Raw genomic sequence first — 27,568 nt, forward strand, 5'->3', positions numbered from 1 at the left:
CTCAGCTGATGTTCTGCAGAGTTCCAAAGGACCATCAGCCAAACCAATTCACACCAAGGTTACGAAGTCTGGAGGCTAATTTTCACCCTCTGTACACAAGGGACCAGCTCTTTAGCATCTATTAATTTTGTTTTCCATATGTCAGGAATGCAGAGCCTGGTGGTTAGAGAAGGAGAGACTGGGAGTTAACTACCCTGTTGGGTTTAGGGTGCAGATGCTGGGTGGTGGTGGTAGCTGATATTTACAGGAGATAGACCTGATGGTCTGGTGGGCTTTTCTGGCCTTGAACTCTGACTTTACCCCATCCATTGTTTTCATGATCAAACTTGTAGCACAGCATGACTCTTTATGTGACCCAGAGCTTCACAGGAGCGTCTTCTTGGACAGCTCCAATACTCCACTGGCTCCCATCAGCCATGGGTTCACCATCTCCCTCTCACCCAGATGTCCTATTTGTCTCACAGAGGGAACCCCAATCTTCCAGGGATACCCCAATCTTTCCTGTCACCCCAATCTTCCAGCAATACCTCAACCCAGCTACCCGCCCCCCATTCACCAGCTGCCAAGTTCTGTGCAGTTCCATGTCCTTCCTCTGCCAGTGCTTGGGGTGATGCATTAACCTATTTGCAATTGCATGAAATGTCACATGAAACTGCCCAAAACATGACAGGCACCAACGCTGATGACAGCCCACCGCCAGCCAGAGGGAGGGTTCGTTTTACAGTCGAGCTTGGCTCCCATGCAACCCACTACCATGCCCCTTGCCGTGAGATGCTTGCCATTCAGAGAGTTTGCTGCGCTTTGCAAACTGGAGAAGTCACAATAGAATTGATGGGACAATGCCTGAAATGAGAAACCCTCCCTAGCTGGTGGCAGGGCCTTTTCACTAGTGGATCTACAGTTACTCGGATTCTCCCAGTAGGATTTAGGGACCTAGGCATCTTACAATTTATTACTAACATACAAAATAACCATCCAATCCTCCTCATTATATTGCTTTGCAAAACCTACATTATTCACACGAGTCACATGAACAAGCGGGACGGCCACCTTGCCTTTCGCTAAGTGGGGAGGCGGATCAGAAATGGGGGCAGCAGGAATTTCTTCAAAAGCAATAAAACTTCCACAATGACTGGAACATTAGCAATCCCACAGAACTGGCTAGAAGCAGGACATCATTTCTGCGGCTCAGATTGAATCCTTGGCAAGGTGGAGGGAACTTCACACACAGCACATGTACGATAACCCCCACGTCAGGCCTATCCTGTTTTATGTTCAGACAAGGCAAAGGGCGTGGTCAGTAAGAGGGCCAACAGGACAAACTGCTAGCAGCAAACAGCACTAAAGCTAGGTTGATAACATTTTTCAAGCACAATACAGGAGAGAAGCAGCTTTGGCTGTCATTCCCCATCTCTTTTAGTAGCTGTTTAAACAAGCCCCAGGAGCTTCCACAGGTAACTGCTGACAGAGGAGTGACTAAAGCACCAAGGAACTGCACAGTATTTGCACAAACTCTGAGAAAAAAGGAGACTGACATGGACTTTTGAGGGCATCAGTAATTCAGCCAGAGGCTAGAGGTCTATTACAGGACTGGGTAGGTGGGTTCTGTGGTCTGTGATGTGCAGGAGGCCAGACACGATGGTCCCTTCTGACCTTAAAATCTATGAGTCTATGAGGAGGTAGGTGGTAAGAAGAACCTAGTTTCTGGTTTTGTTTTTAAAATAAACTGCTGTCCAGATGATCTACGAGTAGTACCCATTGACCTGTAGAGCACAGTCTAGGCCATGCCTAGAAGAAGGACGTTAGCACACAGACTACGATGGGGAATTATTCCAGAGATTCTTACCTCCACAAAGAAAAAAGATCCTTTAACCAAGCCCATTTTCAGGTCAGAGAACATCATTTCCAAAGGATTTTATTTCCACTTCCAATCCAAAACAGAAATCAGATTACAACTAAAGTAAAAATGGCATCCATCCCATCTTCACTCTTTGCTTCCATCACAAACATTTCTGCCAGTCCACCTGCTGGAGCTCAGGTGTAGATGCAGCTGGGCTAAAAAACAGAAAACTGAGCTAGCCAAAAGGGGCTGTGGTGAGGTGTGAGTGCTCCTGAATGTACAGAAATAATCTAAACAGCAGCAAAGTTGTAGCTTGCTGGTGCAGGTGTCCTGCCTCCCTACACGATGAACCTTGCCATTGCATGACTAGATGGAGCCCATACAAGCACAAATTCAGTGCTGACAAACTGTGCTTCTCTTTCTACGGACACGTCCATCTCAGTCCACAGTCAGATCCAAGGGGCCTCACTGATCTCACAGAACTTGAGCTCAGATGCTGGCAGAAACCTCCCCTGGGATTCTATCGATTATTCCTTGCTCCCTTTCTCTCTGACGCTCAAGGCCACCCAGGGAAGAGCTGAACCAATGTTTCATGTTTGCTGCTGCTGTCGAGTTTTCCTGACCCAACAAGAGCAGAGGAAAGAGAGGCCTGGAAATCTAGAGTGCTCCCGCGCAGGTGCAGGGCTTGAGAAGCACAGAGCATTCTGGCAGCTGCAGTAAATGTAAACAGATCAGGGACTCGGGGGGGTGAGGGGGGTTCACCTGTCTCTGTGGCATGGGTGGTCTAATGGGATCATCTGGACATCTCACACCTAATCAATTCCCTGCCATTGCAGGGGCCTCAGGCCTTGGTGGCACCTCAGTTTCTTCTGTTCTCTGCCTGGGGCACACAATGGTTCAGTCTCCCACTGACTGAAATACTTTAGTCAACTCATTAAGCTCAATATGGGATGAAATCTAATGGCCTGTGACATAGAGTTAGTCAGACTAGATCTGATGGTGCCTTCTGGCCTCAGACTGCAGGGACCTGTTCTGTGGTCAGTTCCCACTGTGGCTGCAGATCTTTAACACGCTGCTGAAGCCAGTTTTCTTGCCCACAATTACTAGACATGTAAGTTTTGACGAAAAATGAATCCCTCTTCTTCAATTTCCAAGCAGGCTACCTATTGCTGTAGTGTACAGAATGCAATGCACAGAAATACACCCATTGCACTGGGGGAGAGAAAGATGTAGTGCTTATTAGTGATTGGTTTTGGTTTTTTTAGTAAGATACCATTGCATCAATTACAGAAAACTGAATGGGATCCCAGAACGACAAAACATCTGTACATTATGGCAGCTCTGTAGCATGATCACAAGACAACTGGAAATCTGGGAATGCCCTGGACTTCTACAGAAAGCTGGGGGTAGGAGTGCCAATGGAGGTTGTTTAAAGTGGACTCCTCCCACGAGCCAGAGATGACTATTCTGGGACAGAAGCCTGTCAACTGGCAGAAAAAGAATGGTGATATTAAAACAAGACACCACTTTCCTTATTACAAACATGTAAAAGTGGGTAAAGTTTTGTGGCTAAGAAGTCGTCATGTCTCAGCCAGCTATCTCCTCTAAATCTCCTTCAGGTGCAAAGGTGCTTTTCACAGTTCTTTGACAAGCAGCAGGGGTAAATGTAAAGGATAACCCTTCCTCCAAGGATGGGGGACAGGAATTTTCTTTCATTTCTGGGAAGAAGGTTTTAGGAACAGCACTCTCCCCCGCCCCTTCCTCCCACTGGCTGTGACTTTTGAGGTTCACTGCTCTGGTTCCATCAATCTCTCTGACGTGTTGTATGAGATGCATGCAGAGCAGATCCCAGTGCTAAAAAGCCACCAGTCCCACACAGGAACTGGCCAGGCAGCATTTCCGTCTCCTTGTGGAATCACTGGGCCAAGTTCTCTTCTCTGACCCTGCTAACCGTGTCAAAGCGCCAGCTACAGAGCGCCAACAGAGAGGGAGACAAACTAGCTCGCCAGGGCAAACCGGCTGTGCAAGCAGACTTAAAGTCTTATGGTTTTTGGAGGTTGGACTCGTCAGAGAGATGAGTGGGACGAAGCACAGAACTTCTTCAGATGCAGATCCACTGAAGTATATCCCTGGTCCCCAACTGAAGGCAAGGGGATGAGAGAGCGGTTGCTAAAAAGTGATAGGAAGAGGAAGAAAGAAGTGGAGGTTAAACTAGACATTTAAAAGCCTTCTACTGAATGGTAATTTCTCTACTTCTGGAGTGCAACACTCAGCATTCACTGGGAAAAGTCAGCCTAGGAAAAGCCAAGGCCTTTCAAAGATGTGCAGGGGTAAGCAACCAGACTCTGACACACGGGAACAGCAGCATCCCAGCCTGAGGCAGGAAGAGTCACGCTGGGTTAAAACTGTAGTTACCTTAACAAAGGAAGTTGGCAGAGGCAGCTGTGATAGTGCCCTTCACTGAGAGAGCTGTGCCCCACCTCTGCAGAGGGCTGAGTTTTCATTCGGGAACCACTGAACTCACACTGCGCCCCTCTCCTGGCATGCCTGCTCTGCAGAGTTTATTTACTCTCCTCTGAAGGCTTCTGCTTGTGGCAAATAACATGGAGAGAAAGACCACTCACAGCCAGCACAGGGAGGTACATCACATTTTCCCTTGCAGTTGTTATCTCCTCCATCATCCCCCACGCCACCAAAACAAAGGTACCACAACCATTCCTCGTAGTAGAGCCGATAAGAAAAATTCATTGCACCTGGCTCCTTGTAACCAGATTTTTAAGTATACAGGCAACAGGCTAACAGCATTAAGGGCTGAGATTTTTTGTATGGAGTCTTATTTCCCATTACGACATCCTCAGCCACATCTGCTCCCCTCTGCATGGCCCACACGTGATTAAATCTGAGTGTCACGTGGTGCACGCTGCAGTTCACAAAGCAGGACTAACTCAAAGGTCACAGCGAAGTAGGCAGTACATTTGGAGAGGGCAGGCTGTCTTCTTCCAAATGGTTATCTTCTCTGGCCCTAATGATCAGCTCACGTCAGGTACTGCACCACAAGGAACATGACCATGCAGCTCAAGAGCATTCCACCAATCATGAAGTATTTGTCCTGGAAAGCCCGCTTCTCAATCAGTCGCATCACTGTGTTCGATAAGCCCAGCATGTTCGCAACATCTAGGATTTTCTTGTGAGTGCCCTGAGAGTGACAAGGAGTAAAAAAAAAGCCCATTAGCCTTGTGTCACAGCACTTCTGATAACACATTCAAAGGACATTTTAGCTCTGGAAATAGGTGCCAGCCTATCTGATCCCCACCTGGGGATGGAGCCCCCCCACGGACCAACAAGTCTCACCACTCATGCGGGAACAGGAGACTTGGGAATCAACTAACTAAGACAGAACATACCCAAAATCAAGAACTGGAGTGAGGTCCAAGGTCCAAAATGAAGGATCCAGAAGAGGATCCCACACAATGTCCATGGCACCAAGAACATGTTAAGGGAACCATGTCAGAGAACGCCTGGGTGGTGACTGAGATATATGCTCTAACAAGTACATGGAAGATTTAACAGTCAGACAAGCTTCCCCCACTCAGCTTCTTCCTCCTAGACTGATGGATGATCAATTCCAGGAGGCTGACAAGGTCTCAAGACTTGTGGGGCCATTGACAGGGTATATAAAAATGAAAGTTGTGTGAGAAATGAAGCCAGAATCTCAACAAGAGGTTCTGGAGGAGACAGAAGAGGGCCTGCAACCTGGTGCATCATGGCTGGCATGTCCCAAGGAACCCCCTTTTGCTGCTAAAGCAGCAAGCTAGGGGGTGTCTGCGAACTGCACCAGTCACACCCCCCATGGTCACAACTATGTGAAGGAGCCACCTATTTATACTCCTGGAGAGCCCTGGAACCAGGGTGGAGTAGTAGCTGGCCACTGGGGATCCTTGCCATTACAAGATGGCAGTATGTTCTGCCACTCAGCGTTTGGAGAGACTGAAGGGCGAGGAAATGTAAAAGAGAATAAAGGATGACAATTAATGACAACTGTGGTAGCAGCTTTGCATTTGAACTGGACTGAGACTGAAACAGCCATCTGATGGTAACCAATTTAGCCAGGTTTGAACAGGCAACCATTACTACTCCCCATAATCTGTGTAATAAACAGAAGATACCAATGTCATCACTTGCATACACAGCAGCACAGGTATTTGCCCAATTTGTTGAAATTAGTTCTTTCTTCCCAGCTGATGAGACTGGTAAGATTCCTCCTCCCCACCCCACAGGGCTCACGTGAAAACTCTGGCACACACTGCACTTTCAAATTAAACCTCCTGCCTGCTTCTGTAGCAGCCTGTAAGACTTCTGCCTCTTTCAAAGAATCCTTGCTGCAGGTGAGTGATGGCACCAGAAAAACTGAGGGAGCAGAACCCAGAAAAGTAGATAGTTTTGCCTTGCTTGGAAAAAGTTGAGCCCATTAGTGGTTGTTCTTGTTAGACTAGGCATAAAAGGCTGTAGGGAGTGAGGGTGGCTTAACGTCTACCCTCAACAGAGGGGTACAGCTAGAACATCTGAATGGCTGTTGGTGCTTACGAGCACTAACTGTTTTAGGGTTCTCATTCTCCCCTGCACCGATCTAGAGTTGAGATACAAAATGTCGGATGGTCCACTTATCCCCAAAATTCATTCTTTCCTCTTACAGAGAGGACTGCACTGGCCTGCAGCTATTTTGGCCAGAATGTTAAAGGGTTACGAGGTTGGCATCTTGGATATTACAAGGTTACAGTGCCAGAGAACTCTGGGAGGAAAAGCAGGAACAGCAGATTCACCAAGGAAAAAGAGAGTGAAGGGAAATTCTAAAACCAGGGAGACTGCAGAGCTTAGGACTGTAAGAGAATAACACTAGCACTGCACAGAGAGGCACCACATGCCAAAAATAACACCTTCGCTAATGCATTTCAATTCAGATCTGCAGCATTCCTGCCATTCTATAGGGCCCTTTTGACTCAATTGTGACATCATGTGATTGTGTGAGATGGCCAAAAGTGCCCATTATGGTCTAATATGAACCTGGGCAAAATACTGTGTTCTAATCATTAAAAAAAATTCACAACCCGATGCTAATTATTGTGACAGCAACAGCTACTGCAGGAATTGGTTCTTTGACCCAACCGAGCTGACAGACCGGCTGCTTTCCAAACCAAACAAAGACAGAACACACACACTGCAGCAGCTGACAGTAGGATAGAGGTAGTGTCTCACAGCTAGGCTAGCTAAGACTACCATGTTCCCAGGGCCACTCTATTCACGAGCCCAACCCACTTCCTGCCACCCAGAGCACAGAGAGAAAAATGGCTGAGATCAAAATAAAAGACACTAGATATTTATGTTAACTCCTCCCAAGTACTTTCAATCTTTGTAGATTTGAAAAGTGGCACTTCCCACAGCTGGTAAGCACATGATGGCTAGACTTGAAAGCCAGGAAGATAACTTCCAAGGTTTGACCACAAAACCAATCTTATTTACAGCTGTGAGTGCAAGAATTCAGGGCTAATAAAAAGGTTTAGTACTGATACCCTTGGAGTCCTCTGGTCCACCAGAGAGAAGGCCCAGTACAGACTACAGCAACGTAAGCTTTCTCAACATAGTTCTGTGTCAATATGCCTCAATCCCGGAGGGAACATGTCTCTAGAGGTGAGAAGAGCTCGATCCCCATGGCTCATTCAGTTCTTGGTTTATCTGATCAGACTGCCAACAAGGGGGCAAATTCATGACAAATTCTGATGGTGTTTTTGGTGATGTGCTCACTTGTTTCCATGAGTACCATACAGCCATCAGATGGTGACAATTTTACGTTCTTACTGACCTGGGCTGGATGTGACTCAGTGATCTAGAGGGGAATGGTAATTCAGTAGACAGCCTGTGTCACACAGTCCCCAAAATGGAAGCAATATCAAAACATTTAAGACGGCAGTTAAGCAATTCTCCCCACATTTAGCTGGGACTTTTGAAAGCTGTTGTAATGTAACAAGTCTGTAAGTGTAAAATCTTAAAAAGTTAACCCAGAAATACCATGCTGAGGCATTCTGGATTCAACTAAGACATTATGAAAAAAATGAGCCTCCACCTCTCTGCACCAACCCATTTCCTTGGTCATTCTCTCTCATGGCCTATGAAAATTAATTCTGTGTCTTTGAGCTGCTGTCTGTCACATTTGAACAGAGCCTGAAACAGTCTTTGAAAAAGGGACAAATAGCCCTACTGATAAAGGACATAAATATATATGGTTCCTTTCAATAAAGAAATTCAGGTGAGGTAGACTGTTCAGATGTGCTGGCTTTTTGAGACAGCATCTTTATCATGTCTCAAAAATAAAGACAATTACTTTACAGCAGCCTTAATGTAAGTAGCTGAAAGATCTTTCCAGACATTAAGGCCTGTTCTACACTTAAAACTTATACCAGCATAACTGTGTTGATTAAGGGAGTGGGGTTTGTTTTCTTTTAAACCACCAACAGCTATACTGGAATAAGCTGTAGTGTAGATGCACTTATATTGGCATAAAAGTGCTTTTGCTGATATAGCGTATGTTTCTCAGGGAACAGATGTAAGGACTGATCGCCATACATGCAGAAAGTTGGAGTCGTTTTGGTAAAAGGGATGCCCCCACCTTTAGTGTCACTCTCTGGTCCCTCAGTCCCTTCAGGATGCTGGTCCCACTGCCAATGAGATCATCCATGCCACGATGGGCATTCTGGAGGGATTCATTAAACTGTAATGTTTCGTCGATCGGTATGGTGGTGTCAGAGTCCTGTAGGGAAATGCAGTTTCTTGGTTACCTCACTGGCTTGCTGATTTATATTCCCTGCACCTCCTCCCCCCAGGCAACTGTTTGATCCAGAATGGACAGACAAAAACTGAGCAGGGTGTGGGGGGATTAAATCTTGGGGGAAGTTGTTTTGTTTTTAAGGGAATGAACTATACAGATATGATGGCATCCATCGCTAGGAAATTGGTTCAGATGAGCCTAAACGGACAATGTTTGAGGAAGGGGTTGTCCACAGTGATCAAGGTTGGGTTAAATGCTCTCTGACTTAAAAGGGAGCAGAGTCGGGCTAAAGCTGGGTGCTTTTGAAAACTCTACTGTAAGGGCACTTAGAGTAGGGACACTGAATTTACCACTAAGAAGCAGAAAGGGAGTCACTCGATCATGGTATATAAGCACCCACATGGGGAAAATTTCTGATAGTAGAGGGCTCTTTAAAAAACCAAGACATAACAAGATGTAATGGCTGAAAGCTGAAGCTGACATTCAGCCTAGAACAAAGGTGCATATTTTTAACAGCACCAGTAATTAGCCACTGGAACACATTACTCTAGGACTCAGCGATCACATCGGAGCTAGAACACCTCTTTTAGCAAGAAATATCCAATCAGAATGTTCTAGGCTTGACACAGGAATAACTTGGTGGAATTCTATAGCCCGTTGTGGAAAAGGTCAGAGTAGGTGATCACAATGGTTCCTTCTGACCCTTAAAAATACATTAAAAAAAATCTCTGAACCCTATCTTTTCTGGACATAGGTCAGATAAAAACAAACCAGGCAATAGGCAGTGAGCCACAATAGAGATCATGCACTCCCATGAACTGTCTCACTTGTGGTATAGTAAGAAGTGAGTATGGGAAGACTGTTCCAGCCGCTCCCTTGTACTCTGGCAACAGCATCATCCCTTTTTACTCTAATGGGAAGTGTAACATGAGTTTAGAGTAAAGGACTAATTAATAACATGGGCCTCTGAGATGCCATATGGAGTACTATGCAGGCTTGTAGCTTGTCCAGAGAGGATTCTGATGATTATCACTGTGATACATTGATGTGGTGCTGAAGATGCTTTAAACATGTTTATCATCTGACCACACCTTTCTTCTGGCTATAAAAGAAATCCAGAAAAAAGAGTTTAATTTCAGCTGAGATTCTCTTCAGTCAGTGGAGAGAAAGTTTGGGAATTCCAAATATTTGAAGAGCAGGGCCATTGACTAGCAAGGGCATCCCTTATATCAAGCATTTACTAGGCACTGGACTTCAATGAAGTGTTCATGGATTTGAAGAAAGAGTCCAACTGCAAACTGCTCAGTGACCAGTCTCATGGATTACCCCATTTAGCTTCAGAGCAAAACGACCTCAATTTCCAATGCAGGACATTTTTCAGGCTATCTTTATACATCACAAATCAGTCAGAAGAGGGCGTAAGCCTAATTTTTTCTTCTTTAATTAGGACAACAGCATAATGATAGTACTATAAAATTATGCTATTTCTACAGGATGGTGCAGTAGAAGCTTTAAGATAAAGATGAAATTTAAGTATCTGTGACTCAAACAAAGTGTCCAGAATGTTATAGTTTTCAAGTGTCCCATTTTCCATCCTGAAGAGCTTGATTCAGCTTTGTTATAAATGCATCACATATGTTTGCTTAACACAACTGTGTGAGATATTATGGGTAACAGCAAAAAGCAGAATTATGTAAATCACAAGCCATTTCAACATTTTTCAGGGACTTCAGCGTCACAAAGGATAAGTACAGCAAGAATGATCTATTTGTGAATTACAGAGACAGGCTGGAGCTTTAAAAGTGACACCTTGAATTTTCTTTTTTAAATTTGTTGTTGAAGTCTCACTGAACATGTAACCGAAAAACTTTAGAGGAAAAAATCTCTCCATATTCCAGTTTACATTTTGCATCTGACAGTCCTTTGCACAGGTAGTATTACTGTCACTCTATCGTAAGCTGCTGCTTTTGTGGATTTTTCACAAAACTGGGGAGAGAAAAATCAATGATAGGAAAATAAAATAAAGAGATAAGAATGTGCAGGGGAATTTAATGGAAGCCATAGCACCCAAAACAATAACTTTTGAAAACAGACTAGATTGCAAATTGGCAGTGCCCCACTGAAAGATCACCTATAACGCTGAGGTGGCCAATTAAAAAGCTAATCAACTTTACACGGTGCCTCGAGAGGTGCATTTAAATCGGCCTTGCAAAGCTGTCATGAAAATTGAACGGCCCAGGTCTACGCTTCACTTGACCTCCTTTTACACTAGTGAATGAGGACAAGAAAAATGGATGGTATTTTGTCTGACAAAAAGTTACTCGCCCTGAGCTCGTAGGAGCAGAAATCTGGAAGGCTGACATAACTATATGTTCTCAGAGCAGAATTTCTCTTCATGTTGACATGGTGGTAGATTCTCACCATGTAGCAGCTAAGAACTAAACTGTATTTAACATCTAAAAACAGCATTGGAGCCTCTAAAGGGCAGCTGCCATCTTGCAAGAAAGTTATGCTTATGGTAGAGGGAGGTTGGGGATCCTAGTGTCAGACTTAAGCCTGTTTCCACCAAATCCTTGTTTGAATCAGAAAAGCTTCTGCACTAACATTACATAGGAAGCTCTTCCAACTGCACAATCTAACCCCAGACAGATGAGAAATAACTGGCAGTCACTGGCACCAATGTGAGTAAAATACACTGTTAAATGATACCACTTTCCAACCATGTTGCAGTTCAAATGCTGTTCTTTAAGGATATTTCAAAGCCTACCTGTGTTGCTGTTCTGGAGTCCTTACGTAAACTCTCATATTACTGACCTGGAAATACCTTGTACATTTTTAACAGTGAGAGTAATTAATCACTGGAACAATTTACCAAAGGTTATGGTAGATTCTCCATCGCTAGAAACTTTTAAATCAAGATTGGATGATTTTCTACACAATATGCTCTAGTGCAAACAGGAATTATTTTGGGAAAGCTCTATGGCTTGTGTTCTGGAAGAGGTCAGGTTAGATCACAGTGTTCTCTTCTGGCCTTAGACTCTATGAATCACTGCAATAAGCACAATGTGGGTTTCTTTCTAGAGAAATTCTCCCTCTTTTGTTGTTGCTGTCTAGGAGTTTTAGTTTTGCTTTTAAGAAGCTGCCTTTAATCCAAACCCAGTGTTTTCTTTTTCTACCTTGAGAAACATTTGCATCATCTCACAGCAGAGGCTTTATGGTCTAATCTTGTGTCCTCCACTCCACCTCCTCCCAAAAACTTGATATAAAGGAGTCTTAATGCTTGGCTGCCCCCTGTTCTAGAGCATGGAATAGTTACATTAGCAGTGAAAGTGCGTGCCAAGAGCTCCTCTCGCTGTTTCTCCTGCTGCTCCTGAACGTAACGGCGATGCTGGAAATTCCTCAGTGCCGTCTGCAGGTGCTGGACATCATATTTCAACTGGTCAACTCGGCTAGAAATCAATGAGAGGAAGACAATAACCTGAAGGAAAACTGACTGACAAAAACCACTATTAATGCAGAGTAAAGGTTACCCAGAAGTATCTCATGCCCTTCCAGAATATATGGATAGCAACAAAAAAGGTGACCACACAACAGTGTTTAGCCCACTGGGTTACCTTTAGTCCATGCATTATGCTTTTCCGGGACGATGGGTAAACATCCTCCCCATAAAAAGACAAAAAGGGGGGGAATGTAGTAAGAAGTGAGAGCTTAAGGCCTGTAAAACAGGCTAAGGCCTAAATGGAAAAAGCCGAGTGAACAGAAGTATAAGGGGTCACTCAAGTTAACTGAAATTGGCACAGGAATGTGCTGATACTGCAAAATTGCCAAAATATTACTAAAATATGCAGGTATAGGAGGCACCAAGATACTAACTCTCTAAAAATGACACTTTTATGGATGGAAACGACAAAATGCGATACATGGAGTTGTTTTGCCCAAATCAGCCAATCAACAGAAAAAGGTGGTATTAGACTATGTCAAGAGGGTGGCAACTACCTACGTCAAAGGGGGCAGAATGAAAGTGTCTGTAACAATGTATAAAAGTGGGTGTCAGAGGGAATACCGACGTCCGGTCCAGGGGATAACGGAAAGTCCCGCCGTTGGGCCAAGGCCATTGTAACGCCGCCTATGCAAAACTGACCCAGAGATACTCTATAAGTCATTTCTCATTGTACCGCACACAATAAACCTGGCCTGGATGCCTTTGTTGCTCAGCTAATCTGCGGTCATGTTGACTCATTCGATCGTGAGAGCCGTCTCAGTTTCCTGATCAGAGCTGGGACAGCATCTACACGGGGACACATGCACGCAGCCTACACTGATAAACATCGGTGACCAACACACCGAGTACCACATCAAGTTCCGTAAAATTCTTAACATGTGAAAACCAGGAAATAGTCTGCTTAAGTAACACACCCACACAACCTACACTCTGCCCCTTTGAGCAATGCCTCAATGTGCTCATAACACACCCTTGCTCTCTGCCTTTGCACTGATAAACAGGAACTGCCTACACCTGCCCTACTCTCAAACACCACATTGCTAAACTTTACAACTCCAACCCGTTTACAGTCCCTTCAACTTTATGCACGAGGCCACCTACTTCGCTTACCCTTCATTAAACCAACATACCACATTATCTCCCATCTAACTGCTGAAATCTCCATGGCAAGACCACTCCTGTGCCCTGCTACTGACACCATACTCAATGTAGTGCTGTAATGAGGCATACAGGATCTTTCACGGTACAAATGCACCTCTTTTCTTTTGCACAGAAAGGGCTCATACATACACCTAGAGGGGCACCACCCCTCCAGATCACCTCATATCACCATCAGTACATGCAGGTAATTCCCAGTGGCTACTGCCAGTTTCAGTGGGGGCAGAGTTATGTACCTTAACTCTTCATTGCCTGGTTTTCAAAAGTTTATTTTTCTGGTCTTGAAGAGCACAAGAAACCACCAGGCAACCTTAACTCAGCATTAACAATTTTTGTTGTCAGTAAATCGATGTGCTTTAGTTCCATCTGCACAACAGAGACAATACTACTCTCTTTTTTTCATGCGTTATCTGTGTCACCCCTTTCTAACCTGAGCGCTAAGCCAAAACTTGGGTGCCTGGGGGTTATTTCAGTTAGGAGAAATGAATGTTGGAGTCACGTATTTCCTTTGATACAATCCTGTTTATTTACAGAAATGTACCAAATTCTGCTTCCCTCTACACAGCAGGAATCAAACAGGAGATCTTTATTTTACTCTGGAAGGGCACAAGAAACCACCAAGCAATCTTATCTTGGTGTTATCAAAGTGTATTGTCAATTAATTTCCTAGTTTTTTTTTTTTTTTAAACAGAATGAGAAAATGTTGATAGGAGTGGTCATTTAGGCAGTTAAGTAGGTTGCAACTGCGATGCTACTGTATATCTCAAATACTGTAAGGAGAGAAATGTATTATCCCCATTATAGAGATGGAAAAACTGAGGCCTAGTCTATACTACAAAGTGAAGTTGACATAAGACGCTTTGCATTGACCTAGTTATGCATGTTTACTCTAAAATCTGTCTCCCACTGAAGTAAATGCCCCATTATGCCAACACCTCCCTGAGTGGTGCAAAAACCATGATGTGACATGCTGTACCCCATGTACACCCTTATGGTGTGATTTGTGTATCATTCATGTTCACCCTTACAGTGTAACTATGTATGGTCTGATGCAAAGTATGCCATGTATAGTGTTTTTGGGATGCTCATGACATATTGGACATTTATTGTTGTGGTAGCATGTTCCCTGCAATGTCATACATCTGTACATTCCCTGCTATATCATATCCCCAAATGTGTCTCTCACATGGCTTGAATAGATGCAGACAAGCACAAAACTGTGTTTCCACGCCTCGCAGAGGCATGCACACAGCAACAATGGACTGGCCTAAGCACCTTTGAGCACTTTGGCTCAAAAGGGAAAAGTCACGCGCATTGCCGGACTTGGACGATCACCTGACCACAGGGGGTGTAGGGGAAACTTGTTAAAAAGAAAAGAAGCATCTTTGTCTCGGGGTTTTCCCCTGGAATCTATCTTCCAAGCAACATCAAAGACTGGCACTGACTCACAGGGAGGGAGGGCCTGGTTGCAAGACGCACTGCAACCAGCCTGTGTGGTAAACTAACATCATAGATTGAAAGAGACTAGAATATTAATCTTAGTTTAGGATATGAGTTATCTTTTGGTTGATGGTGATTAACTCCTTCATTTATGTTAAACTGACTTGGATTCACTTATTTGTTTGTTTTATCTAAAACAGTGCCTGTGGACTGAGCGTGTGTAGAGACTTCACTTGGAGTGACAGAGCTGGGGCATATCAATTTCTTTGATAAATTGACCAACAAATGTAAATGAGCTTGCAGGGTGCATTGTACAGCACTGAACCCTGCAAGACGGCAGTTCCTGGAGTTGCATCTGGGATTGGGGGGTGTTTTCTTGGGTTCTATCCCATGAGTGGCTGGCCAGAAGTGCTCCCTCACTAGGTCAGGGACTGATTACTCGCAGGAGGCTGGACGTGAACTGATCCAGGAGTGGGTAGTTCACACAGCAAAGTGGGGTAAGTCAGGGCCCAGGAGTGAAGAATTGGGGTGATACAGCTACGCACCAGTCCAGATTGCAGGGGGGGAACGTTACACATGGTCAATGTATGGAGGTCGACACAGCGCGAGCATAGACACTGCATTACTTATGTCAACCCTAACAGTTCTCCAGCAGCTATCGCACAATGCCTGCTCTGGTCACAGGGTGTGAGCTGCACTACCCAGGGATCATGAAGAGTGAAAGCCACCCCACTTAAAGCCCCTGTGCATTTTTTAAATGCTTTTCCCTGATTGTCTAGCTGCGCAAGCACACCTAGCAGCAATCCACTGTTGTGTGCAACTGCCCAGCTGACCATGCCTGCTACACGCTCCAGACATGCTCCTGCCTGGTGTAGACAGGCTATATTGGTGTAGACAGGCCTGGGTTTGTGGGGAGAAGGGGCTGTGCAGGCACTGCTCCAAACCAGCTGTAGAAATGTCAACATCTATGAGCAGACTGCCCAGGGGATGCCAGAGACGGGGTACGACTGGGACCAGCCGCAGTGCCATGTGAAAGCCAAGGAACTGTGGCAGGCATACTAGAAGGCCAGGGAAGCCGACCATCGATCAGGTGCAGAGCTGCAGACCGGCCATTTTTACAACCTGCCGCATGCCATATTTGACAGAAACCACACCATGACCCCACCATGGATACCTCCAAGGAATTCAAGTCACAGGCCCCTGCTCTGAACAGCAAGGAGGTGGACAAGGAAGAGGAGGAGGAATATGGGGGACAGGTGACCAGGACCTGTTTTGACTCCATTGCAGTCCAGCCAATCAAGCACGGGTGAGTCCAACGCAGGGGAAGGAACCTCGGGTAAGTGTATAAATAAATTCTCCATTGAAAGGATGGCATCCCAAATTAGCAGGACACAGATTAGACTTTTCATTAATTTACTCGCACTAGCAGAGTTAGTGGAACAACACAGGGAGGTAGTGTTGCTATCTGCTTTTCATTCCCCTGCAGAGTTAGGCAGCGGGGGCCCAAGCAGAACAGTTTGTTTATGTACACAGGGATGTCCCTTGAATCCCTCCTGAAAGATTTCAATGAAACTTCCATGGAGGTACATTGCAATCCTCTCCCAAAAGGTTTCTTGGGAGGGCTGCCTTAGTTCTTCCTCTGTGGTTGGACACTTTCCCATGCCAGGCGGTGATAACTTTGGCAGGCAACATTGCTGTAAACAAGCTAGTAGCATACAGGCCCGGGCAGCTTCGGGACGTCAACAGCAGTAACCTTTGTTACTCTCAGGAGTGAGATATCAGCTAAAATCACTACTGCCTGTGGAAAATGGGGCCAGTATTCAGTGCCATTGCCCCACATGCATGGTTTCATGCAACCAAGCAATTCTCTCCTCGGTTCCCTCACCCCTGGCAGGTCAGACTCATCAGAACTTGAGCTGAGAGTGGTTCCAATGCAGCAGAGTCAATACATTTGTCTTGTTTTACACATTGGCGGAGCAAGAGAAGGAGGGATTTCTGAACCTGAAGTGTTGCTTTCCATTCCTACCACCCTGACAATAGTAGCGCTGTGTGCGTTATTTGTAGCTGTGGCCACTGCAGCCTGAAAGGGGATTCCCTTCACACAAGTGGAATGACTAATCCAGATAAGGAGGAGAAAAAAGAGGACGTAGAAAGACATGTTTCGAGAAATCCTTCAAGCCAATGCTGCATCAGACCTCGAACAAAGTGCCTGGAGGGTGAATAATGCAGACTGTATGGAGAAGGAAAGACCAGACGGGAGAAAGGCGCAAGAAAAGAAGATGGAGTTGCACCAGGGAATAATGGAGCTTCTCCTTCAGCAAACTCAGATGCTGCAGACTCTTATGGACCTCCAGGTTCAACAACCCTGAGCTTGACTGCTGTTGCAGTCAGCATAGGGCTCCAGCACTGCGCTTCCCTATACCCGGCCTCAGCATTCCACATGGCCTTAGGGCCAGCATGCCTACTCCTGCCACTCCATACCAAGGGAAATCATGGACAACCACACTTCACACACATTGCCGTGGCTCTCCCAGGTCAGCATGTGCATTGCTACAATGGACATCAACGTTCCTTCCTCTGGTTTATTTATTAAGGTTCTTAAATTTTTGTAAGTAATATTGTATTTACTTTTACGGTCTTTAGATTATTTTTTAGAGCTGTTTTCATTAGTGAATAAAAGGCTTTTGTTTTGCAAGTTATTCAGCTTTATTAGTTTACAAAACATGATGTGTAATGCCTGCTGGCAGTGAAAGTAATGCTCTCCTACACTCACGGCCCATCAATCAGTGCCAAACACTGTAGTCATCATAAATGTACAGCAACCTCCTTCCCCCCAACATTAATAGGTGCACTGTCACTGATGTGAACCACAGATTTCCTAACAGGCCTCCAAACTGTCACCCCAAGTTGAGCACAGTACACCACAGAACATGAGTGTGGCTCTCTGTTAAAGGCTCTTTCAAAGCCTCCCAAAGCTGCATAGCTTCCGGTTGATCTCATCTGATAGCCCTGGTGTCTGGCTGTTCAAACTCAGCAGACAGCCACTCCACCTCTGCACCAAAGTTTTCCCCCCTTTGCTTCACAGATATTCTGGAGGCACAACAAGCAGCTATACCCACTGGGATATTTTTAGCACTGAGATCCAATCTGGTGAGCAAACAATGCCAACACCCTTTCAATTTATCAAAAGCACATTCAGCTATCCTTCTGCATCTGCTGAGCCTGTAGTTGAATTTTTCTTGCTGCTGAGATGACCATTGTATCGCCTCATGAGTCAGGCGGGGTAGGCTGGGTCCCCCAGGATCACTACTGGCATTTCAACATCGCCATGGTAATCTGCCGGTCAGGAAAGAAAGTACCTGCTTGTAACTTTCTGAACAGTCCAGTGTTCTTAAAGATGCGGGTGCCATGCACCTTCCCTGACCAGCCAACACTGATGTTAGTGAAGCATCCCCAGTTATCCACTAGCGCTTGCATAACCAGGGAAACATAGCCCTTTCTAGATCCAGAGGGGTAGCTGTGTTAGTCTGTATACAGCAAAAACAACGAGAGTTCTGTGGCACTTTAAAGACTAACAAATTTAATTTTTGTAGGCATAAGCTTTCGTGAGACTCAGCTCACTTCATCAGATGCAGAGGTAGAATGATACAATAAATAGGAAACATAGATATACAAGTGCATAGAGAACAGTGGGGGAGGTGGATGGAAGCCGGGTACTTGAGGGCTAATGACAGTCATTGAGTAGGAGGTGAGAATAGGTGAGCAAAGCAATTACCTCTTGTAATGAGAGAGTCTTTCCAAATCTCTGTTTAAACCCAGTTTGAATGTGTCAAGTTTGCAGATCATTTCTAACTCAGCAGTTTCTCTTTGAAGTCTGTTTCTGGAGTTTTTTTTGGAGAAGTACCGCGATTTTCAGGTCAGTGACAGTGTGCCCTGGGAGATTAAAGTGTTCTCCCACTGGTTTATGGATGTTATTATTTTTTATGTCTGATTTGTGTCCATTTATCCTTGTGCGTAGTGATAGTCCAGTTTGGCCAATGTACATTGCAGAGGGACATTGCTGGCACATGATGGCATATATAACATTAATGGATGTACAGATGAATGAGCCCCTTATGGTGTGACTGATGTGGTTAGGACCAGTGATGTTGTCACTAGAGTCGATGTGTGGGCAGAGCTGGCAACGGGGTTTGTTGCAGGGATAGGTTCCTGGGTTGGACTTTTTGTAGGGTGTATGGTCGCCGGTGAGTATTTGCTTCAGGGTACCCAGAAGTCACCTACTATAGGACAGACCCAACAAAGAAAACAACAGAACCCCACTGGTCATCACCTACAGTCCCCAACTAAAATCTCTCCAACACATCATTAAAGATCTACAACCTATCCTAGCAGATGATCCGTCTCTTGCTCAGGCAGTGGGCGACAGACCCATCCTAGCTTACAGACAGCCCCCCAACCTGAAGCAAATACTCACCAGCAACCAGGGCTGTAGCATGCCCCCATGAACCACCGAGGTCCTATAAGTCCTGGCTGGCTAGCAACTCTCTTGGGTATTCTGTCTGCATATGCATAGTGTAATTCATTTGGCTCACAAGCATTAGGCATGCACCTACCTAGACAGCTTAACTTTCTAATGCAATTTTCAATTTTGCCCCCTCAAAGGTAGAGTGGGTGCCATGCACTGGATGGAGTAAATGTCAAGCAGCTGAGACCATTTCAGACATAATCAGAATCCCTGTTTGCTCCCTAAGGCTGTGCAAAAAAAAAAAAAAAAAAGTTAGTAGACTCTGTCAGCCTTAAAAATACTATTTTGTCCTGGGAGTGTATCTTGGGAACCTCTTGCTCAAACCACCTCAAATTTGGATCACTAATCCTACCCTGCACTGCAATGAGGCACACCAAATTTCAAAGCAATATGAGTAAGTACGTGGATTTCAGAGCACTTAGGAGCCAAACCTTTAAACAGAAAGAATTCTCAACCTTAACTATAGCAGAGTGGAGCAGATACTCCACTATAATGCAACAGGAGGCCACCAGGATCAGTGTTAAAAATAATATTTCGTACTTATCTAGCACAATACAGAACAATTAATGACGTCTCAACACCCAAGAATTATAATACCTGCTACAGAAGTGCACAGTTGTGCAGCAAAACAGATAAGCAATTTAGACATGGTCAGTGGCAAAATCAGAAATAGAACTCCTGAGCTGTCTCAGGCATGCTCCCTGATTGGATCGTACTGTCTCCAGACTTCGCATTTAAAACCTAATTTCAGATAGATTTTTGAAGGGGGTAGGAACTGAACAGTTTTTCTTTTTTACTGCTTGGACAATGACTCCAGATGCATTAGTGAAATGGAACAGGATTCTGAAAACTCCTAATCTTTTATTCAAGCCCTCTCCTTAAGGCTAGGATTTTCAAAGCTGCCTACCAGTTGAAGAGCAACACTGGAATGAAGTGTGAGGCAAGGTTTACAGAACATAAAAAAAGATTTAATTTCCTAATTAGAATCGGACATTAGATATGCTTTTCATTACCATTATACGAGCAGAAGATTAGGAACAAGAGTTACTCTTTCAAATTAAAAACCTGACAGATCACAAATCATAGCAAAGCCCCCCTAATCAATTGGGTAAGAAAGAAGGCCTCTGAAATAGAGGAGAATCTCTCTCACAGAAGTCTTCCACATTTAGGTTTTACACTCAGAAAGATACTGATCTCAGAGTAGCATTCCAATGTGGTAAGAGGGAGGTGAACAACCAGCTTGTTTTGAAACATACTAGTTGGGAAGCATTTCGAAGAAGGGGCCTCTCTTAAGACCATTTGTTGCATGACTCTTAAGGAGTCAGAAGAAAGATTTAAGGGGGGGAAAAAAGCATCTCTTTCATATTAGCACAGATCTAAAGGCAGGACTCAAAAGTGTTCCTGACTATTTACAAATTCATCTAGACTTTAAGCCATATGGATAGCACACTTTTCAAATTTGGCAGCCAACCAAACTAGCACGTAACTCAGCACTATGGTGTCTAAATCAAGTGTTTGGGACCTAAATGCCAATATGACCAACTCAACTTTGGTGCCTAAGTTTGAAAAGTGGGCAATAAAGTAATATAAATTCGAAGAGTTAAGTCATTCTCTTCCTCATCCACACAAAGGCCATTTCAATCTCCCATGGAAGAACGTAGCTCTTTTTAAGCATGACAAGAGTGTGGAGTAGTTCTATTACTGTCTCTGTTACCAACATGGTGTATGACCTTGGGCAAGTCGCTTCACCTCTGTACCTAACTTCCACCATCTATAAGATAGAGATAAGGAGGCTCAGAACTTGCAAAGTTGAGATCCACTGTTGAAAGGGGCTAGGAAACGCAAAGCATTATTGTGGCAAAGAAAAATGCACACTTACAGCTTCGCATTCTGCCTTTTGTTAGCAGGTTCTTTGCTGGACAGGATCTCCAGGCGTTCCAGGTTGCTGAATATCCTGTCTATTCTTGCCTGAATATCATTTTCTACCACTGTAAGGAAAAAAAGAGAAAACAAGTTGTTGGAAGAGACTAAATATACCAGGGTGGATAAAAATGAATGATTTTTTTTTTAAATAAAAGAAATTGGATTTTTTAAATTTAAATCGCATCTTTTTTTTTTTTTTTTTAATCATCAATAAAATACTAAATTTCTCTCTCATTTAAAAAATAACAGTTACAATTAAATCTCATTACAAACATGCTAAACCTACACTTACAGTCTCATAAAAATAAATTAATGGCTCTAGTCTGTCCAGCCGAACTACCAGCTCTTGCTTCTTGAAAGTTCTGGGTTTTCAGTTTCAGTTTCCCATCAGACTAAAGTCTAATGTGCAAAGAAAGACATAGGCTGGATAGGATTGTTGTTGTTCTATGCTTATGTGGTGGTGGAGCTGGGCCAAGCAAGGCAAAGGAGTTAGTTAAGAAATTGTCTTAAAGTCAGAGAGACAAAGGACAGAGGCAGAGTAGAGAGGACAGTGGAGTGGACTGGAAAGAAAAAGGGAAGACATTATTCAGTACACACACACAGCTTCCTATATTCCCCCACACTTTTGCCACAGAAAAACTGTCATGGCTTTAGGGTGTAAGAGAGACCCTATTGGGAATATTTTGAAGAAATTCCTTTCCTGGATAAGAAAGGAAAACGTGTCAAGTGTAAGCAGTGCAAGAAGGAGATGCAGGGCCTAGTTGTAAGAATGAAACGTAATGAAAACTGTTTATTGGGAGAAAATGATGTGGATATGTCTGAAGAACAAGTGGCTCAACTGGTTAATAACTGAAATAATTCACTTTGCAATGCATCATTCTTCAAGACTCTCTATGCCTTTTAGTATAAGTGTGATTTAACAAGTAAATTCTCAAGCTGTTTGCTATGCTGGATGTTGCTAGAAAAAAAAGTTTCACTTAGCTAATCCTTATGGCTTGTTTAATTAGGTTTAGAATCTATTATCCAAGTATACGGTACAGAAAGCTGCAGCAAGAGAAATCTAGAGTTGCCAGTATCTTGTTTCCTCAAAAAACAGAAGTGTCAGTCCAAGATTAAGTGCACTCTAAGTGCAGTCAGTTTTAGCTGTTTTGGTCATTTGGAATCGGATCTGCATCCTTGCCGAAAAAAATGTAAATCATTAACTGAATAATAGAGTGAGAAGAACTGAGAAGAATGACTATTCAAAATCATTTTTGAATTTTGTTTCAGGATTCCATTTAAGCATAAGAGACTTTGACTGTGACTGTCTATCTGCAACAACTTCAGAGTCATCCATTGGTACTTTTAGCAGCAGTGCTGCAACTAAACATATTTCAGACAACGAAGTATTAGTAGCAAGCAAAAGATTTCAATCATCCAATAAAACCACCACCATGGATGGGTTTGTAGTAAGGACCAGCAAATACCAACAAGACACCATCGATGAAAAGATTGCTTGGTTCATTTATGCCACAAATTCTCCTTTTTGCATTGTTAACAATAAACACTTCATTGACCTGGTTGAGTCCTTACGACCAGGCTACACTCCACCTAGTAGAGCAGACACTGGTGGAAGGTTGCTAGATACAGTGTATGAGAAGGAACTTGAACAGTGCGCAAGAAATACTGAGAGGAAGTTTGCCAGTTTAAGCCTTGATGAGTGGAACAATGTACACAATGATCCAGTAATACGTGCCTGTGTGACAACAGAAGATGGGGTTGCATCTTTCAGAAACAATACATACACCGGGAAATGCCCACACAACAGAATATTTAAAAGACGTGGCAGTGAAAGCTGTAATAAACTGTGAACAAAAATTCAACTGTCACGTGTGCAGTTTTGAAGATACTTAGAAGAAGAAACAGAAGGATGCTCCTTAATAAGATATGGCTGCAGTGCCCATTTAATGCATCTTCTAGCCACAGACTTAAGTACGTCTTCTCCAGGAATAAAAGAAAATGTTGTTGGAGTCGCAAAATACTTCCGTAATAACCATTTTGCTTCAGCTTTACTGAAGAGAGCAGGAGGATCCAAACTAATTCTCCCTCAATTTGTTCAATGGAATTCTGTGGCTGGTTGTTTTGAACAATTTATTAAGAACTGGCCTGTTCTCATAAAACTTTGTGAAGAAAACCATGATAAAATAGATGGAAGCATCTCATCCAAAGTATGGATTAAAGAGGAATGTAGAGGATATGCTATGTATACTGAAGCCTATAGCTTTAAACTTCAGAGAAATTGTTGCTGCTTTGCTGATGCTGTCAAAATTTGGAAGGCACTTCAAAAGACATTGAAGAAAGAGATACCTCACCAGAAAGTTAAACTGCAGGCAATAAAGAAGTGAATGGATCAAGCTCTAACTCCACCTCATTTTCTTGAGAACGTTCTCAACCCCAGATATAAAAGTAGATGCCTAACTTCTGAAGAAGATGATGCTGCCATGGCATGGGCATCTCAAAATCACTCCTTAGTTATGCCAGTCATAATAAATTTCAGAAATGGAGCAGAACCATTTAAACAGTACGTTTACTGATGATGTTTTGAACAAAGTCACTCCCCATAATTGGTGGAAATCATTAGCCAGGCACCTTGAAACAGAGTTTCTTCAGTTGCTAAGCCAACTTTTCACAGTAGTAGCTTCCTCTGCAGGCAGAGAGAGAATATTTTCATCATTTGGTATTATTCACTCAAAGCTAAGAAATCGACTGGGAGTTGAAAAAGCAGGAAAACTCGTATTTCTGTTTCAGTCTATGAATAAAAATGACAGTGGGAATGGGGAAGATGAGAGCTAGATGTAGAAGTTTTAAGTACAGCGTATGTTTAGTGTTGTGATGACTTGTCTGCTAGCGTTAATAAAATTTTAAAATTAAAAAAAAAAAAAAAAAAGAGTTTAAGGACAGCCATCAGCCAGCAACTCAGGAGACTGCTGTAATTGCAAATGTGAAACATTTATGTAACATTTAAGATTTAGTTTAATAAAATATAAGTGCTATTGTGTTTGTGTGTGTGCGTGATTTAGTTCTTACCATTCCTAATGTACTGCTGCTGCATCTGCAGCTTGACACAGGTAATGAGTATTATGTACTATTTCCTCAATTAATAAAAATCAAATTATCTAAAAAATACACAAATTATACCCTCCTAGATGTTGTAAAATGCTGTACTGAGTTGTAAATTAACATGTTTTAGTGATCAGATTTGCACCACTGTTTAAGAAATATGTGAAAAAGTATCAGTAGGAAACTTGATTTAAATCAATCCACCCTGTTTTAAAAAGACATAAAAAGGATTAACAATCTAATAACTATACCAAACCTCAACACTCTACTATGAGGATTCTGAGAATAGGAAAGTTGCTGTATGCAGGACAATCTTAATTGCAAAAATACTATTGTTCATGGCTTTTTCTGACCCACCCTACAGAAAGCCTAAGCCTTTTTTAAATCCAACATAAAATTGAACTGGGTAATTGGATTTCAGTTTCGTGATGTGGATCATTGCTTCATTCCCAGGAGGCAAAGATCAAACTCATTTCACGAAGGACAGCAAATGGAATCTTATAGTATCTGAGATTAAATGCTACCAGGAAACCCAATCCATGAGCATTAGGTCACACCAACAGTTGAGTTGCCGTCTTTAGTTAATAACTTACAGTGCACTGATTGCTTGTCTGAGGTCTCCAGATGCCCCATGTAAGATTGAACCTCATGGACTTGCCTATCAAAGGAAGACAGGGAAGAAATGGGAATTAAAGTCAATCAACAACTATTGAATCAGGAAAGGTTGTTTTTTTTTCAAGTACAAACAAGTGGCAAACTTGAAATACTAAGAAAATATAGTAAAATGTAACTTTCAGAACTAGGAACTATTAAGAATGGGCACTAGGTTTCCATTATTCTAATGTAAATACCTTACAGCATTTCCTAAGAGTGTGAGTGCACAAAGACCCTTATGTGTCCAGAGGCCAAAGTTTGCTCTCAATATGTATGTGTCACAACAGTGTTTATTTAAGATGTAAAAAGAAATCCAATTGAGTTGACAAAGGTTTTTCCGGACACGTTCTCTGAGTTCATAGAGGAACACTAGACTCCATTCAGATTCCACTCACTTTATATATTCCATCAAGTTAGCCAAAGCAGTTATCTTGTACATGTCAATAACCACATCCAAAACAAACAATGTGAGTGGTATGGTGGGAACGACTATTTCTGCCAACAGCAGGACTTGTTTGGGAAAGATTCAGGATATTAGGCAAGAAGGTCACAAAGGGCGAAAACAGACAAGAAAGTTCTAGCTGCCAAAGGAGAAAATTGCTGCTTTGCCCTTCAGCACCGCTGGGAAAAAGGTACGTAATGGAGCCCTGACTGTACCACCAAAAGAAAAACAATTTTCAAATCAAGATTGGAAGTTTTTCTAGAAGACCTGCTCTAAAAACTATTTTGAGGCAGTTCTGCTGCCTGTGTTATACAGGTGGTCACAATGGTCCCTTCTGACCTTGGAATCTATGAAACCTGCCTGCCTCCCCAGTAAAGCAGCTGCCAACAAATGGAATGTGAGAAATAAGAAGCTGAAGGAGAGGGAATTTAAAGGAAATGCATTGTTAAAACTTTCAGACAGACTCAATTTTAGATGTCATAAAGAGACCATAATAGTCATTTATAAAAACTTGTTAGCTTGTGACTATTTATTGACTGTCCCTCCAATATATGTGTAGACTGGTCTGCTACTGCAGCACAGATTCTGGACCTGATTCTTCTTGTACAGACAGAGAACTGAAGGATTTGTTCTTCAGAAATTATACGCTGTATACTGTTTGACTAAACTTAAGACCTCCTACAACCATATGGCTCCAAACTGTTTGAACTCCAGTTCGGCTAGGAGCTGAGCAAACATATAGAAGTGACAGTTCCCAAACTCATGGCTTAATTTCATACAACTCATTCTTGTTATACAGCTTTTTTTTTTTTTTTTCGACATTATAACCACATATGCATTGGCTCCCATTATCACTTTTCACTCATTATAACACTCAAAATGCCAGGAAAGCAGAACCCTGATTCAGAGATTCCAAGGCCAGAATGGACCATTGAGATCATCTAGTCCTGTATAACACTGGCCATAGAATTTCGCCAAAATAATTCCAAAAGCACATCTTTTAAAAAAATATCCAATCTTGAGTTAAAAATTGTCAGTGATGAAAAATCTACCAAGATCCTTGGTAAATTGTTCCAATCGTTAATTACTATCACCATTACAATTTGTATTTTATTATTATTTCCTTATTTCCAGTCTGAATTTGGCTAGTTTCAACCTATAGCCATTGGATCGTATTATACCTTTCTCTTCTAGATTGAAAAGCCAATTATCAAATATCTGTTTCCCACGTAGGTACTTACAGACTGTACTGAAGCCATCCCTTAACAGTCTCTTTGTTAAACTAAATATATTGAGCTCCTGGAGTCTCGCTGCACTACTTTATTTTGTCCGTAGGAAAGAGAGAGCCAGAGGAAAAGTAAAATCAAGGTTTTGACACTTCCTGACACTAGCAGGCCCATGGCACTTTTCATCTTCTTAATACTGCTAGGGACACACCGACTTCCAGTTATACTTTGCCCGCTTCCACTCACACCCGCTCAGCAGCTCAAATCGGATCTAGCCTCTTTCCTCTCAGCCCGACAGCACTGCGGGACGCTGCTGGGCACCGCTGAAGAGCGACGCGCTCTGCACCAGAGGCGGCTGCACACCAGCTGTGGGTGAGGGGATTCGTGCACGCTGGGACCGCCCTGCCTAGGCTCCGCTCTCACACACCGCCGAGGCCCAGGGACCCAGTCGAGATGCGATCACGACTCGGGCTCGGCAGGCTCCGAGCGGTGCTACACAGACGGTGGCTGGAGTCCGTCCGCGGACTCAGGCCAGGCCCGAGCAGCAGCCGGCGCGCGCGCGCCCGCCCCCTCCCCACACAGAGCCTCCAGCCCGGCCCAGCCCAGCCCCTCCCTCACTTGTTGGTCTGGTGGTAAAGAGCCTCCATGGCGGCCGCCGGACGACGCAGCCCCGGCCCTGCCGGTTCCGCCGCGCGCGACACGTCAGCACCGGCAGCGCCCGCCACTTCCGGCTTCCGCTAGCGCTAGGTCCGGCCCGCTTCCGCTTCCCTAGGGAAGAGAGAGAGAGAGAGAGAGAGAGTGCGCGAGCCTGGGCTGCCCGTGCAGCTGCCTGCCTGAAAGCGGCGGTGGGAGTCGGGCCCGGGCCGGGGCAGCAGCAACAACAACAACAAGAACCCACCGGCTGGAGGGAGGGAAGCGCTGAGCGGCCGGGCCAGGCCC

General features: G+C 43.8%; 1 protein-coding gene across 3 annotated transcripts; it reads right to left on the minus strand.

Annotated features, from left to right (window-relative positions):
- Positions 1 to 1,899: 1,899 nt before the first annotated feature.
- On the minus strand, positions 1,900 to 27,392 carry GOSR2 (golgi SNAP receptor complex member 2). 3 transcript variants are annotated; one of them, XM_067556219.1, is made up of 6 exons: positions 27,248 to 27,383; positions 24,901 to 24,965; positions 21,165 to 21,273; positions 11,977 to 12,109; positions 8,502 to 8,642; positions 1,900 to 5,036 (listed from the first exon to the last, which is right to left on the minus strand). In XM_067556219.1, exons 1-6 carry the CDS (start codon positions 27,274 to 27,276, stop codon positions 4,875 to 4,877), a joined length of 639 nt encoding a protein of 212 aa, XP_067412320.1. In that variant the 5' UTR covers positions 27,277 to 27,383; the 3' UTR covers positions 1,900 to 4,874. The 3 variants fall into 3 exon arrangements, with proteins under 3 accessions (XP_067412320.1, XP_067412321.1, XP_067412322.1); XM_067556220.1 differs by lacking the exon at positions 27,248 to 27,383 and adding an exon at positions 26,876 to 27,033; XM_067556221.1 differs by lacking the exon at positions 8,502 to 8,642 and having other exon boundaries at positions 27,248 to 27,392.
- Positions 27,393 to 27,568: the final 176 nt, after the last annotated feature.

Source organism: Emydura macquarii, unplaced genomic scaffold, assembly GCF_026122565.2.
Source record: "Emydura macquarii macquarii isolate MOO-44397 ecotype Brisbane River unplaced genomic scaffold, CSIRO-AGI_Emac_v2 contig_1692, whole genome shotgun sequence".
In the NCBI taxonomy this organism is placed as follows: domain Eukaryota; kingdom Metazoa; phylum Chordata; order Testudines; family Chelidae; genus Emydura; species Emydura macquarii.

What these genes read in the sequence shown, in the direction of transcription:
- GOSR2 (XM_067556219.1), bottom strand. Translation starts at nt 27,276, where the DNA reads ATGGAGGCTCTTTACCACCAGACCAACAA. An exon ending in CTTTACCACCAGACCAACAA is followed by an intron (nt 24,966 to 27,247) that starts GTGAGGGAGGGG and finishes TTCCTTTGATAG; the next exon opens with GCAAGTCCATGAGGTTCAAT. An exon ending in AAAAGGCAGAATGCGAAGCT is followed by an intron (nt 12,110 to 21,164) that starts GTAAGTGTGCAT and finishes ATTGATTTCTAG; the next exon opens with CCGAGTTGACCAGTTGAAAT.